General features: G+C 41.3%; 1 protein-coding gene across 4 annotated transcripts in view; it reads right to left on the reverse strand.

Moving 5' to 3' along the window:
* PIP5K1B (phosphatidylinositol-4-phosphate 5-kinase type 1 beta) overlaps positions 1-16874 on the reverse strand; it is a 153678-nt gene that overhangs the window by 34365 nt on the left and 102439 nt on the right. For all 4 annotated transcript variants that reach the window (XR_012645641.1, XR_012645640.1, XM_074994811.1 and 1 more), the window contains exons 8-10: positions 2513-2724; positions 392-475; positions 226-274 (exon numbers count right to left, since the gene is read on the reverse strand). Coding sequence is in view for 2 of the 4 variants with exons in the window: in XM_074994811.1 (XP_074850912.1) it covers positions 226-274; positions 392-475; positions 2513-2724 (345 nt within the window). In the remaining 2 variants the exon portion in view is untranslated. The remainder of the gene's footprint in view (positions 1-225; positions 275-391; positions 476-2512; positions 2725-16874) is intronic.

The raw sequence follows: 16874 nt of genomic DNA on the forward strand, positions 1-16874 counted from the left end.
TCTGCACATGTTTTTGTTTTCAACTTTCATTAAAAATAAACAGCAAAAACGTGTGTCAAAAATTACACAATTAAATTCACTAAGGACAGTGTACTGGAAAAAGTCACATTTAATTGCTCATATACCACAGTGATGGGTGGACTATAAACATAAGTTTCTTCTCCGTTCAAAACAAGAATCAGAATTCCATTATGAAAAATGCTGATAATGTAAAAGGCAACTTACCCCATCATAAACAAGTGCTTTCCAGGAATGTTCTAGCTTCTTCATTAACCTAAGCAATTAAATCAGAGCAACACTGATTCTCTCATCTTGCACAATTCTCAGAATACTTTATTAAGATAATGGCTTTAAATGTAGCAAAATATTTTCATTCCAAACTGCCACTTACCTGTAAGACTGTAGGATATCAATAATACCCATAAATAGAAGCAGCTTTTCTCCTTTATGGCTTTTAGCTGGAATGCCTCCCATTCTAACGACAACAAAAATTATTTTATTAGATATTATATTTTAGAGCTTTTTAATGTCACTAATTAGAAGATGAACTGCACTTATTTAAAAAAAAAAAATGCCAGCAACATCAAGGGTGGCTGAATGCAAGCTACCCAAGGCTTCCCGCCTCCTCAGCAGAGGCCAGCTGTCCTGGCTTCTCACTTTCCTCTGCTCCACTCCTGAGTCATGAAATTCATAAAACAGCCAACATTTCCAGCCAGGAGTGGGGTCCGGCTGGACCAGCTTTGGAGGACAACTGGTCTTTAGCTGCCTGTTTTTTGTCAATGTTGTGGTGGACATTGCGTAGATGCTGCATTGCCCTAACCATAGGTTCTGGAGGACATATGGGAAAAAAATTAGCAGGTGCTTAACATCCACCAGCAGCCAGCTCCTCCCTTGCCTCCAACCACCAATCATTTCCTCCACTTCACTCCCAGCACCTCCCACTTGCTGTGATCAGCTGTTCCACACATGCAGGAGACACTGGTGAGGGGCAAGATTGGGGCTGGAACAGGATGGGAAGAGAGAGGGTGGCACCTGGGGAGGAGCTGGGGGTGGGAAGAGGTAGGGTATGACGACAGCTCAGGCCAGGGCCAGAAGCCCAGCTGGGCCAGTGGTAAAGGGGAAACACAAAGGGTGGAAGCAGAGGTGGCAGCAGGCTGGGAGGAACTGGTGGTAGGGAACTTCTCTAGTCCAGCAAACACCCTTGCTCAGGACCTGTCAGATTCTGAGAGTGTTGGATCAGGGAGGTCCAACCTGTAATGCTTCAAATATTGAAAGCTTCATGTAACTAAATTAATAATACTAGAAATGCCTAGCTCTTATACAGCACTTCTCATCAGCAGATTTCAATGTTCTTCACAAAGGAGGTCAGTGTTACTATCCTCACTTTCAGATGAGGAAACTGAAGGACCGGGAGAATAAAGTGACTTATCCAAAGTCACCCAGCACCAAAGCTGGGAACTGAACAGCATTATCCTTCCATCAATGTTCTGTAAGTTTAAACCCATGCTTTGTATTATTAACAGTACTTACCTGCATAACTCCCATGTTGACTAATAGTAAACCCTTTTCAATGTGAAATTTAATCTCTACTGTAGTCAAAGAGTGAGTACATAGAGTAAGAATGCTGACTAAATCCCTTATTAGGACTAGAGATGTATGAAGGATAGAATAATTTGAGAAACCTTGGAAACTGCTTCATCCCTTTCTATCAATTTGTTTTTCCATGGTCTGTCACAACCATAAAATTCAACGCATGTGACAGGTGCTAGACACCAAGGCGATAGAAGGATCGCCTTTTGGATGTGATCTAAGAATCCCATGGCGCTGTTTGAAGTGTAGGAGTCTTAGCATCAGTGTCCTGGCTGAATTCCAGCCTTGATAATTGCAAACTGCCCATCTAAAATTCTTCTGCAATTCCAGATAAGGAAGAGGGGAGTCATAGGTTCTACACTGTAGTGCACTCTTTGTACAGGCTGTAAAAGTATCGGTCATGTTTCTTCCTCAGCCATTGAAGCACTTCCTATTTATGTAATGAGTACATTTCTTTAGGATGACCTACACTACAGAAATATCAACATAAACACTACCAGTAATAGCTTTTGCTCACAGTGCATGACTGGTTACAGTTACACCAATGATATGTGGCAGTCTGAAGACTTTCATTATGTATCTTTCATAAATGAATTCACTAAGGGCAGATAAATTGTTTTGAATTCTAACTGCAATTGCTGTAATTTATTTAAAGAAGGTTTATCGAACATCTAGAGTGTCTTGTAAATAATAATGCCTAGCTAAGGTAAACTAATCAATGTTTTTATATCCTGGTCGCCAGCAAACCTTGGTGATGTAAGTGTTGAATACTTTTTATAAAGCATTTAGATTCACTCATCTGTAGTGCACTCCTGGATGGGAAGCTAGCTAGGATTAGATTTAATGCAACCTAGAATGCAGTTGGCAGAAATAAAATTTAGAAATTCCCAGGCAAATTTTTTAATAGATTCTAGGGACTCACGTATTTGTAGCTTCTGTGATGACAGATTCCCCAGATTTCCCAGGACCCTGTATGGATTCCATGGCTGTCGAATAGAGAACTTTCTGTCCCCCAGGACGTTTAGCATCAGTTGCATTCTGGGAACTCTCTCCATCCTTCTCTTTTGTGATACTGTCCAACACATGGATCCCCAGCAGCAAACTATAATCCATGATTTTAAAGCTTTCCAGCACCTAATAATGAAGTATTGTGTGTACATATAAAAATTACTACACAATTTAATTTCTGTGCATAATTTAACCAACTGAGAAAATCCAAACAAAAGGTGTGGGGGAGGTGATGGATTTGATAAGGACGTTTACAGAAAGGTTAAAAGTGGTATTAGTGTATCTCAGATTTGGAAAAAATCAACATACGAATTTCAACAAGCTATCCATCACACCACCTTCTTTACAAGGTGTGAAAAATAAATTATGTGAAAATGCAGGGCCTAATGTAATGCCATTTTCAGCAGGAGAGGTTGCCCCATCAGCAACCACATATCCTTTATCATGAGGGAGCAATTAATTTGTTGTGTTATACTCTGATGAGCTTATATATAATTTTTATCCTATCAGATGCATTTATACATATACGTATATATGTATACTATACATATGCAAACCTGATATTGAAAAAAGTCATTGAAGGGCTGATTTTCTGAAAAGGAAAAAGGTGTCAGAAAATGCCCTACTCCCAGGGAAAAGTCAATGGGATTTGGGCATCTAATATATTTGTCCTGTGATAAGCTCTTTAACAGGTCACAACAAGCTTTATACTTGAACAGGGGTCAGCAACCAAAATTGCAAGAAGAGCCTTCTTTTAATTCAGTTAAAAAAAACCTCAACAGTAAATTCTCAATTTAACAGACCCCATTTAATGGACATTGGAAATAATGGACGCTGTCCGGCAGCCTCCCTGCCAAATAAATGCCAGCAATTCACCAGAGCTGCTGCAGCTAGGGCCACTGCAGCTGCTGGGCCCGCCAGGCCGAAAGAGCTCCCTAGTGAGCTTTGGAAGGAGTCACCAGTCCTACAGATTCAGATTGGACGGACTTTCAGCATTAACAGACACACCTGCCTTAGTCTCTTAAATTGAGGGTTTACCGTAATTCAAGAGAGGCAATGCACGTGAATACGAGACGGTCCTTACCATCAAACCCCACTGTTTGTAAAACCCTACTTTAAGAACAGTGAGCACACAGTGATGTGTAATGTGCTACATGTTTACTGCAGGACCTTCACTATTTATCAAAAATAATCAGGAGGGTATATATATATATATATTTTTTTTTTAAAAACCCACCACAGTGCAATTATAGTGTTAGGCACCATAAAGAAGCCACAAAGCTCTGGAGCCCCAGGTTGTAGACCCCTGTACTTGAACTACAACTTGATTTTTAATCAGTCTTCTTCCTTGGTCCTAGCAGTCACTTTGACCCCTGACTTTGACAAGTTCCACTTCCCCCATTCATGCAAGCATGTAAAAAAGATTCTAATTTCAGTTGCACCACTATGAATCCAGAGGAACTCCATTAAAAAGGAGACATTTCTTTCCCCCTAGAGTCAAGCAACTGTGATTAGGATGTATTATATCAAACAACTTGTATGGGAGCCCTTTTTGGTCCAGGGAGACCAACCTATTTAATTATCTGTAATCATAAAGAGAAATACATAGCAACATGTCCTTTTTTGGTCACGCAGCTCAAAAATGACAACTCACATTTTGGTACAAGATGCCTGTATTCTTGGCACTGTACTGCCAATTTTATGTCATTTTACCAGGAACAAGAACAATCTGATTTTACAGAGATAACAAATGAAGCACACGAGCTCCAGGTATGCAAATTCAGTCAGGCCTATCAGAGCAGAAATGTTTTTACACAAAACAAATAGGTTAACTTATAAAACCGAGTGCACACATTTGCTTTTTCAAAATGGATCAGAAAAACATGGCTGGGGGTTATGCAAGAGGGAAATGGAGATCTACCACATAGGAAAACATTTATCTGACCAACCATTGACTTCAGACTTAGCTGTGGGGAGTCTTTTATTCAATATGCACATTTCTAAAGCAAATCATCACTGCAGAAACTAGAAGGCATATATACTCAACACTAGCATCCTTTTAAATCCCATTCTACAACTCTTGCATCTCTTGTTGCTTTCCTCAATTAGATCACATTTGGTGGCTGTCTTCCATGGAAAGCATCAAGGCCTCCAACTACCATTGTTAACAGAGAAAGCTTGGACAAAAAAAAAAATCTTACATTGTAGCCCTAATTGCAATCAGGTCAGGTCTTGCTTTGCTCTCTGGGGATAACATGCAAAATAACTGAACAAGTTGTCTTAATAAGCTTGAGCCAAGTTGAACAAATAAGCTTTGCAGTATTCTTTTACTAGAGAGGAACAGATTGGCTTCAAAGTGCAAGAAAAGTGCCTCCACATGCTCAAATGGAAGTGATGAAGCTATCAGCACCCCAGCATATCCTCGGAAAGTGCCAATCAATATGGGCTTTTATTTTATTGTTGCCCAAAAGATAAAACTAAATCACATGACAAAATGAGGAAAATCAATTTTTATTGTTACTTGGAATGTGGAACTGCGGGGGTCCACTAAATTCTCATATTTAGTGGCACTGGGAATGTTGAACTGCAAAAAAAAGCATAGTTCATGAATACAAAAACCTTTGGCACACAAATACATTAGAACACTAGACACAGAGGAACACACACAAGTCTGTTTGCCTCCACTGTAACAAAGTTTATTTTAAAACCAGAGATTTATTGGAAAAAAAAACTTTCATGGGTTGCTTTTTTTTATTTTTAAAATATGGTGCAGGTTGAGACCCTCTGGTCCAGCATGCTCGGGACCTAACTGGTCCTGAAGGAGAGATTTTTGCCAGATCACAGGAGGTCAATGTTGGCCAGCGGCACTACCAACATTTCTACTGCTTACTGGGCTCTTAGAAGACATTTTAGGAGTAAATTATAGCTAAACAATGGCACAGAACATGGAGAACCAGGACTGGTGGCTGTATACAAACTTGATGGAACCATGTGAAAGTTGGCCCTACCCATGATAAGTGGCTGTCTAGCTAACTAATATGCCTGATTACAGATGTTGCCAGATAGAGAGTACTGGACTAGCAAGGTTCAACATGTACAAGATTTGTAGGCATGCTATTTAAAATGGAGAGAAAGCCGATGCCTAGCATATTGCCAAAAATAAAAAAATTTGCCCTTCTGAAACTACTTCTCTGCTATTACTGCCAGTATCAGTCTATGTCAATTCTAATTTCATTAAGTAAACATGCTTTAGAAAATGGTGCCATTTTCATTTGTGCCCTTCACTCACGGGAAGTCAGCTTAAATTCTTTTGCTATTCTCTACCCCTTCTGGATTAGCTACTTAGTTCTAACTGAATTAAAATCAAGGGTAACATCAAGGTAATATCTGATGCAGTCTCTTTAAAGACTATGGTATATCCAGCTTGTCAGTGCAGCAGGACTTTTGAAATGCTGACTCAAGTGATCCATGCCAGCACCTCTTTTGCCCCCAATCTTTGTGCTAAACATTGTCTAAGTTTCACTGCTGTCAGCATTTTTGTTCCAGGATCACTAAAGCTAACCACATGCTACTTTCCTACCTGTTCCAAATCTCTTGGAAACCAAAGTCTGCCAAGTGACATTTTCTCTTGACACAGACACTGATTTTTACAGGCAGCAACCTATGTGAATCCTATTGTAGCCATTTGAATCCTACATTTGCGCTCTAGATATCTAACTGCATAAACCAGATCTTGAATAAAACTGAATAATACTCAAAAATATTTTCAGTGTACATTAGAATAGTAACTGCTATATAAATTACCATTCTGTATGCCTGTTGGTAAATGAAATGTGCACATTTTGATGACCTCCATACCCATATATCTGCTAATCAAAGCATAGAGCTAAGCTCTGATGCAAACTGATCTTAGCCATGGCTCCATTTCCTCCTGTGCGCGTAAAGAAAAATGCTAATATGAAAAAGAATAAAATTAACCCAAAATGGGCAGGAAATTGAAAACTTCATGGCCAATAAGCCATTGTCACCAAATTCTCCAGTCCTTATCTCAGGCAGAGCTCCCATTCATCTCAAATGTGAGCTTTGCCTGAATATAAATTGCGTAAGAACTCCCACATTTGGCTCCCCGTGAAGACTTGAAGGGGAGAGAAAACAAAAACTAACTTGGCTTTATTTGGAAAATATTTTTCATGAATTAAACATTAATGAAAAACAGCAACTTTAGTTACCCTTGTAAGTTTTACATGGATTCAGTAAATCCCAATATTTCCATACCCTCAACATACCAAGAAGTGACAGAAACCCCCTTCTGTTCAGTATGAATAGAGGTTATAGAACTTTTTTATGGGTCAGTTCCATTGACTTTACAGTAGGAGTATTTTTCTAAGTCATCACTGTTTATTGTAAGGGTTGCAGAATGAGGTCCTAAGCAAGTTGATAGAAACCTCTGAAGGGAAAGATCATGATACTATCTATGCAGAAACAGCAAAGCATTGATAGAATCCTCATGCTTGGTCATGAGGGATCAAGAGATGTAAATACTGTCTCGTCTTCCTTAAGAGCACGCTCCTTGTACCACATTGGTGGGCAATTTGTGGCCTGCACACAGTCCATCAGTGTAATCTGCTGACAGGCTGCAAGAGAATTCATTTATTATGAGCCTCCCCAGGCATAACCTCTCCTGGCTCTCAGGGGCTGTGGTTTGCCATTCCTGGCTAATGAGAACTGCAGGAAGCTGTCACAGGGATGTGCTGGCTGCCATGTTCCCAGCCAGTAGGAGCTGTGGGGGACCATGACTTTGGATTTTCAACACAAATTGTCTCATGGCCTGTCAGCAGCTTACTCTGATAAGCCACAAGTTGCCCACCAGTATGCCAGGGTTATAAGCAGAAAAATTATATCAGTTTCAGTTTTTCTGGATTTAAGGACTCTTACTGCATAGCACCAATATAGCAAAATGCAAGCTTTGTAAGAGCTTGTAGGTTTACTGCCTTTTAGGCGAACCTTCTATATTTAATTGCTGCACTATATTGTGGCAAATTAGCGCAATTTTGGAGTGTGTTAGCATACAGAAGTGACATTCATCTGGTCTTATCAGAAAGCTGAGACATACTCAGCTCTTTAGCTGGGATTGTACCTTGCATGTCACACCCTCCCCTTTAACCTCTCGTGCTCTTTACAAGGCTTTTTTGCTGTGGCCTTCAACTTGGACAGCTTACAAACAGCCTCCAACATGCAAGTCATTCCCAGACCAGTCTCTGGATGCGTTTCAGCCAGTCAGGAAAACCTGAGCCCTTCCCAACCTTGGTTATATTGTAGGGTGACCTCCAACCCACCCTTGTTTTCCCCCAGAAACAAAGATCTGTACTGCTCAACCCTCTCACAGGCTTCCATAAAGTCTGTCATTTCATTATTAAAATGATATGCACATATCTTGTTACCCCAAATGGAATTTCCCAGACACTGATTAAAATGCCACAATCAGATCAGACAATAGAGATTAAGTAATGAAGCATAAAACTCGAACAAGCAAAAGAAAAATTAAAATTCCACATGTGCCTAAAAACTATATCAGATTCAAGCAAAGTTTCTCTTACCACATGCTCTCAGCCAGGACTCCTACCCCAAATCAGTAGCTGCTTCCTTTGCTCCTTCTGGTACAGTAAATTGATGAAAAGAGAATCATAGAAGAGTAGGACTGGAAGGGACCTCGAGAGGCCATTGAGTCCAGCCCCCTGCCCTCATGGCAGGACCAAGCACTTTCTAGACCATCTAACCTCTTCTTAAATATCTCCAGTGATGGAGATTCTACCACCTCCCTTGGCAATTCGTTCCAGTGTTTGATCACCCTGACAGTTAGGAACTTTTTCCTAATGTCCAGCCTGAACCTCCCCTGCTGCAATTTCAGTCCATTGCCTCTTGTTCTATCCTCAGAGGCAAGGAAGAACAAGTTCCCTATCACTGCCTTATGACACCCTTTTAGATACCGGAAAACTGCTATCATGTACCCCCTCAACCTTCTCTTTTCTAAACTAAACAAGCCCAATTCTTTCAGCCTTTCTTCATAGGTCATGTTCTCTAGACCTTTGATCATTCTCGTTGCTCTCCTCTGGACCCTCTCCAATTTCTCCACATCCTTCCTGAACTGCGGTGCCCACAACTGGACACAATACTCCAGCTGAGGCCTAACCAGCGCAGAGTAGAGTGGGAGAATGACTTCTCATGTCTTGTTCACAAACACCTGTTAATGCATCCTAGAATCATGTTTGCCTTTTTCGCAACAGCATCACATTGTTAACTCATGTAGCTTGTGGTCCACTATAGCCCCTAGATTCCTTTCTGCTGTACTCATTCCTAGGCAGTCCTTTCCCATTCTGTATGTGTGACACTGATTGTTCCTTCCTAAGTGGAGCACTTTGCATTTGTCCTTATTAAACTTCATCCTGTTTACCTCAGCCCATTTCTCCAGTTTATCCAGATCCTTTTGAATTATGACCCTATCCTCCAAAGAAGTTGCAACCCCTCCCAGCTTGGTATCATCTGCAAACTTAATAAGTGTACCTTCTATGTCAATATCTAAATCGTTAATGAAGATATTGAACAGAACCAGTCCTAAAACAGACCCCTGCGGAACCCCACTAGTTATACTTTTCCAGCAGGATTGAAAACCATTAATAACTACTCTTTGGGTACAGTTATCCAGCCAGTTGTTCACCCACCTTATAGTAGCCCCACGTAAGTTGTATTTGCGTAGTTTATTGATAAGTATATTATGTGAGACCGTGTCAAATGCTTTACTGAAGTCTAGGTATACCACATCCACTGCTTCTCCCTTATCCACAAGGCTCGCTATTCTATCAAAGAAAGCTATTAGACTGGTTTGACATGATCTGTTTTTAACAAAACCATGCTGGCTGTTCCCTATCACCTTACCACCTTCCAACTGCTTGCAGATGAGTTCTTTAATTACCTGCTCCATTATCTTTCCTGGCACAGAAGTTAAGCTGACTGGCCTGTAGTTTCCCAGGTTATTCTTGTTCCCCTTTTTATAAATGGGTACTATATTTGCCCTCTTCCAGTCTTCTGGAATCTCCCCCGTCTCCCACGATTTACCAAAAATGATTGCTAAAGGCTCAGATACCTCTTCTATCAGCTCCTTGAGGATTCTAGGATGCATTTCATCAGGCCCTGGTGATTTGCAGACATCTAATTTCTCTAAGTAAATTTTAATTTGTTCTATTCTTATTTCAACTTCTAAACCTACCCCCTTTTCACTAGCATTCTCTGTGTCAGGCATTCCTTCAGATTTCTCAGTGGAGACTGAAACAAAGAAATCATTAAACATCTCTGCCATTTCCAAATTCCCTGTTACTGTTCCTCCCTCCTCACTGACCAATGGCCCTACCCTCTCCTTAGTCTTCCTCTTGTTACCAATATATTTGTAAAAAGCCTTCTTGTTTCCCTTTATGCTTGTAGCTAGTTTGAGCTCAATTTGTGCCTTAGCCTTTCTAATCTTGCTCCTGCATGCTCGTGTTGTTTGCCTATATTCGTCCTTTGTAATTTGTCCTAGTTTCCATTTCTTATACGATTCCTTTTTTAGTTTGAGATCATGCCAGATCTCCCGGTTAAGCCAAGGCAGTCTTTTGCCATGTTTTCTATCTTTCCTACACAGCGGGATAGCTTGCTTTTGGGCCCTTAATAACGTCCCTTTGAAAAACTGCTAACTCTCCTCAGCCGTTTTTCCCCTCAGTTTAGCTTTCCATGGGACCTTACCTACCAGCTGTCTGAGTTTACCAAAATCTGCCTTCCTGAAATCCATTATCTTTATTGTACTGTTTTCCCTTCTACCCTTTCTTAGAATTGTGAACTCTATGATCTCATGATCACTTTCACCCAAGCATCCTTCCACTTTCAAATTCTCAATAATTGCCTCCCTATTTGTTAAAATTAAATCTAGAACAGCTTCCCCTCTGGTAGCTTTTTCAACCTTTTGGAATAAAAAGTTGTCTGCAATGCAATCCAACAATTTATTGGACAGTCTGTCCCCTGCTGTATTAGTTTCCCAACATATACCTGGATAGTTGAAGTCCCCCATCACCACCAAATTCTGGGCCCTGGATGATTTTGTTAGCTGTTTAAAGAAAACCTCATCCACCTCTTCCACCTGGCTAGGGGGCCTGTAGTAGACTCCTAGTAGGACCTCATCCTTGTTTTTAACTCCTCTGAGTCTAACCCAGAGACTTTCAACCCGTCCATCTCCTACGTCCATCTCCACCTCTGTCCAAGCGTGTACATTTTTAATATACAAGGCAACACCTCCTCCCTTCTTTCCCTGTCTGTCCTTCCTAAGCAGGCTGTACCCTTCAATATCAACATTCCAATCATGAGTATTATCCCACCAAGTTTCTGTGATGCCAACAATATCATAGTTATATTCATTTATTAGTACTTCCAATTCTTCTTGTTTATTTCCCATACTTCTTGCATTTGTATATAGGCATCTCAGACATTGATTTGGTCTTGCCTCCCAGTTTTGCCCTGGCCCTCTTTTTACTCTCCCAGTGTAGCCCATACTCCCTCCCATTTCAAATTCATCTCCCATGTATTCATGCTGTTCACTTACCTGCAGGCTTTGCTCCCCTGCCCCCATCGAACCTAGTTTAAAGCCCTCCTCACTAGGTTAGCCAGCCTGTGTCCGAATATGGTCTCCCCCCTCCTCAAAAGGTGAACGCCATCTCTGCCTAGCAGTCCTTCCCAGAAAAGGATCCCGTGGTCAAAGAAACCAAAGACTTCCTGGCGACACCATCTACGCAACCAAGCATTCACCTCTAGGATACACCTGTCTCTGCCTGGGCCCCTACCTCTGACAGGCAGGATTGAAGAGAATACCACCTGCGCCCCAAACCCCCTGACCCGTGCCCCAAGAGCCCCGAAGTCACTCTTGACCTGCTCAGCATCACAATTCACAGTATCATTAGTGCCCACATGGATGAGAAGCATGGGATAGTAGTCAGAGGGCCGGATAATCCTCGACAATGCCTGCGTAACGTCTCGGATACGGGCCCTTGGCAGGCAGCACACCTCCCGAGAGGAAATGTCAGGCTGACAGATGGGCGCCTCCGTCCCCTTCAGAAGAGAGTCTCCAACCACCACTACTCTACGTTTCCTTCCTGCAGGGGAGGCAGTAGACTTCCCAGCCTTGGGGGTACGAGGCTTCTCCTCTTCTGTACGGGGTAATTCTTGGTCTCCTGTATCAAGTACAGCATAACAGTTTTCCAGTACCACGGTGGGAGGGTTCTGAGCAGGGGTGGGACACTGCCCGCGGCGAGAAGTAACCAGCTGCCAGTGTCCACCCTCGTCCACCTCCTCCAGTGGTTTATCAGCCGTCTTGTGCACTGGGACAGTTACCTCCGCAGTCTCCATCTCAATACTATCCAGGAACTGCTCATGGACTTGGATACTCCTCAACCTGGCCACCTCCTCCTGTAGCTCCCCCACCTGGCGCCTGAGAGAGATTCCACCAGCAGGCACCTTTCACACTGAATATTCCCCTCTGCCTGGGTATCAGTGAGTGGGATCGGCAAGCCACAGTCCTTGCAGAACCACACCAGGATCTGGGTAGAAACATCCGTGGTCAGGCAGTCTGTCTGGCTACAGGCACGAGTGGAGGAGACAGCAGTAGTGCTGGCACAGGTGTGAAAGGGTGTCTGCTGCTTCTGATATCCTCCTAGGCCTCCTTGAGGAAGCATTTGTAGCTGTGAGCAAGGCAACAGGTAGATAATGGTCCTTTCAGTCTCATTTACAGCTGACTGAGATTTCCGCTAGTCTGTTGTCACTGAAGAACTGGTTTGGTGCTCCCCAGATTTATGGCTAAAAGCAGGTTTTCCAGATATGGTTATAGCTTCTCCAAGCAATGTTCTATGTGCATTTACCATTAGACTACTGACCAGCAAATTGTGAGTGTTCACATCAATACCTCAGGAGGCACCTTTCACACAAAATACAGTTATGATGTTTATGGGATGGCTAAAAGGTACATAGGCCTTGGTCACATAAGCTTCCCCTGTTGGGGTCAATACATGTCTGGCTTCAAAAGGTTTCCTCAGCATAGTAGCATCACCTGGTAATGATGCTAAAGGTTATGGGTCTAGGTCCTTGTCCACAATTAACCCTTCTATTCTTAACTTTTACTGTACAAAAATTTGAACAGGATTGTCAAAAAATAGCATCCAAAATGTTATCAAAATGAGTATGCCATAACAAAATTTTGGAAAATTCTCTTCCCCCCACTGCACATACATTGCCGTTTGAATGTGGGGGAAAAAGCTTCTATAATTTGGTTCTCTCTATACAGAATCTTTGACTTATGAGTCGGGGCTCTGCAAATCTCCCTAGCTACGACTGCTGCACTAAGCTCACGATAAACCAACTAGCTTTGCCTCTGAGCATCATTCTGCTCCTGACGCAGAATAGACTGCGCACAGACATCTGCATGTTTAAAATGTGACAGACCAGTGCCACAACACATGCAAAATTACCATGTAGTAAGACATCCTCATAATGGAACAGCTAAAAGTTGCTCACCAGAACTAATGCCAGGAGTCCATACAACTAATCACTACTAGACCATTTATTTTCTGGATATATTTTGTTAATCCTGAATTTAGCAATACCAAGGTCCACCTGAAATCCAACAGGGAGACTTGTGCTGTTGATTTTAACACAGACTTTGGATAGTCAAAATAACAGAATGGCTAATACTTATGAAAATACTTGACGAGATTTTGATCTCTGAATACATTACACTACGAGAAATGGTGGCTTATTTTGGATTTCAGCTGATGTGGATAAAATCAGAATGTAGCTCACAAAAAGAAGTTAACTGCCACAGAAGCATCCCATGTGCGCTATAGTACCCTTTGGACAAAGGGGAACACACACAAACAGTATGGGCTTTACATAAGCCCACAAAATAAAGGAATTTTAGCCATACAGACCTCTCTCCCCCAGGTATGCCACAACACTGCAATAAGTACTCAAAAGTACATGAGCTGCAGCGTTTGGGCACAACAGATTGAATTAAGGCTGGAAGAAAATAATGCCCAGATCAGAAGTTCTTCTGGGAAAGGAGCTCTTTGTCCTCAACTCTGAATTTTCTTGTTTTAGTAGGTTTGAGTCAGGCCATTAGTGTAGTCGTTTACAAATTTAATTTCCTCAGTAATGTTCACAATGCTCTTTGCTAATGCAATAACAGAAAAATACAGACTGACAAGCAATACAATTCTTATTAGCAAACAAAAAAAATACACCAATATATGAAATAATTGTCTTGTTCTTAAAAATACCACATGATCACAATTAGATTAACTGCTGATTCTGTAATAGCTATTTGGAATTTATGGTATCAGTGGGTAACTAATGCTATTAATTATGAAACTTACAAAAAGACAACTGCGTATTTTAAAAAGAATCCACTGTATTTATAAGTATGAAGAATGTTGCCAAACAAACTTGACTCTTGTCAATCAGAGAAACATCCATGTTCCAGAAACATAATGATTTCTTAATACTAAATGTTGCAAGTGTATTCAGAAAAGGAAAAATGAAATTCAATTATATGTCAATTATTTGCAGCAAATTTAGCCTCTGAATAGGTGGGCCCAAATTCCACTGAGTATGACAAAAACAGACATTATTCAAAATCTGAATTTGGCCATTGTTAGGCTGATCACATGGCATATATCAAGACAAATCTCCAACTTGAAACCCAAACCAGAAAATGCTAAATTTTCCACTCTGTCTCATCATCTTGTGTCTGGCTCTATTTAGCATTTAAATATTGATTTTTATCTTCAGGACACTTGAAAAAAACACTAACAATACTCATAACTCTCTTGTGAGGCATTCATGTACTAATACTTAATCATTTTACCTTGGAAAACTGAAGCAGAAAGTTTGAATAGCTGGCCATAATGTAAGAGTAAGAGCAGTGGCCAGAACACAAAGTTTTAGCTTCCTCAACTGCAGTCAGATCTCTTACTCAGCAAAACAGGAGTTGTGCCTCTGACTCAGAATTTTCCAGAGATAGCTACATAAGTCTGCCTTTTATTCAAATTCTGGAAAAGCTAGGACTTGAGCAAAAATAATTAAAAAAACCAAATGCATCTTCCAGTACATTTGTCCCTTTCAAAGTTATTAGTATTTTGACTGACAACTTTTCCTCACTGGTAGAGCTGCTCCTATTGAATCTACACATCTAATTGCTTCACATTACATAATGGATAATCTTGTTTCAACACTGCCCGACAGACTAATCATGAACAACAACGTAAATCTTCAATGTGTAAAGATACATACACCAAGCTTAAAACTAAGCTATGTCACACCCAACAGATATACCACACCACAGAAAATGCCTTGAAATACAAGCCATCTAAACTTTGATTTCAGCATTGTGGTTAACTGTGCTTGCACTGTTTTTCCTTGGAGGCAAATATTTCACCAGAAAGTTCCACAATAAAACCTATTTGCTTAAGCAAACAGTCTCTACTTGGTTATCCTCAAACTCCTTCAACATGTCCTTTTCTACAATACATGTTAACCTGATTATCAGAATTCTTCAAGCAATACTTGAAATGCTTAGTATGGGGGTGTCCAACACATGGCCCATGGTGCTTTATCATCTAGGCTGTGGAGCCGCTAGCAGCGCTTTTTTCTTTTTTTTAAAAAAACGGGGGGCAGCCATGTGGCTCCCCAGCCCTCCAGTTCCCTATGGATAGGGCATGGTGGGGATAGCTCTCAGTGCCCTGCTGCACTGAAACAATAGGACTTGATTTAATTGGTTTAATGGCTATAGGGCAGCACGCCGAGCTCCTGCGCAAGGTAAGCGAATCCTGGTTTGGGGAGGGATAGCTTGGGGTTGTGCGGGGGAGGGGGTGTTGAGTCTTGGGGCAGCGCATGGTTGGGGCTATTTGTGTTCGGTCACCAGAATGTGTAAAACAATTGCCATGTGGCCCCTGATGAAAAAGGGTGGACACCCCAGCTTAGTACAAATTTTTTTTTAAAAAACAAAGGTGAGGGGACATACAAATTCTGGTAAAATTGAACTCCGACAGCAAGGGTATTGTGGGTGGGCTTTTTTTTGGTAGCTCCACAATACAGTAAACTTTTATATCCAGCATTCTATAATCCAGAACTCTCAATAAACCAGCACTTAAACCATAAGTAAATTTTAGTTATGTTTTCCATAAACACAGTATAGTGAAAGAAAATACACAAATACGGGAAGTTTACAGTGTACAATGCTACTGCTGGTAAATAATGCACACTGCATACATTTTTGTTTAATATCTTATTTTTCTTTATTGTTATGCATTGGTCGGTATACCTCTCTATTATCCAGAGTATTTGAATATCCAACAACCTCCAAGTCCCAGGACTGCTGGATAAAAGAGAGTTTACTGTAGTTTAGTAACTTTTTCAGTTACACGGTTACAAGTTGTTATACAACAGCATGCAGACTGTTGCTCACTTTTTTACACAAGAAAGAGGAAAAAATGCAACACAAAATTAGGACTTCATATGGTTTTACAATCCCTCTTGGGGAATTTTGGCCTATAAACAAGGGTGAGCAACCTTTCCGAGGCGGAGTGCCGAAATTTGGCATTTTGACCTCTTTACAGTCTGAGTGCTGGAGATACTTTGTAAAGTCACCAGTAGTCCTACTTACAACAGCTTCTTCAATTAAAGATGTGGAACTTGCAGAGCTTTACCATTTAGATGGTGGTTAGTAGCATTAGCTGGTCTTTTGTTAATTCACAGGCAGCATGGCTTTGAGCAAGCACCTGGCTGCATGGAAGAGGAGAGATGGGACTGCGCTCCTGCCTCACGTGACTATGGAAAAAAAAAAAAAACCGACTTGCATGCTGCTCTTAGCACCTGTGCTGGGGGTTACTGGTCCCTGGTCTATAAGCGTGCATGTGCATGCATGCGCACGCACGCACACATGCTAAATAGTTACTGCTCACCTGGAGAGTTACAGGACAACAGTCAGGCTGCGGCTACACTACCATTCTCCCGTGAAAGGTGCCATGGTAATGAAGCAATTTGAAGCAGCCTAATGAGGTGCTAATGTGCATATTCAGTGCTCCATTAGCATAATGGCCACTATGCAAAGAGACTTTGAATTGCAGATAGACAGTGAAGATGGGAGCAACTCTGAAATAAAGCGCCCCACTTCTACATTCCCTTACTCCCACAGAACTGGATTGGCGTAA

The sequence above is a fragment of the Carettochelys insculpta genome, chromosome 5, assembly GCF_033958435.1.
Source record: "Carettochelys insculpta isolate YL-2023 chromosome 5, ASM3395843v1, whole genome shotgun sequence".
Taxonomy (NCBI): Eukaryota; Metazoa; Chordata; order Testudines; family Carettochelyidae; genus Carettochelys; species Carettochelys insculpta.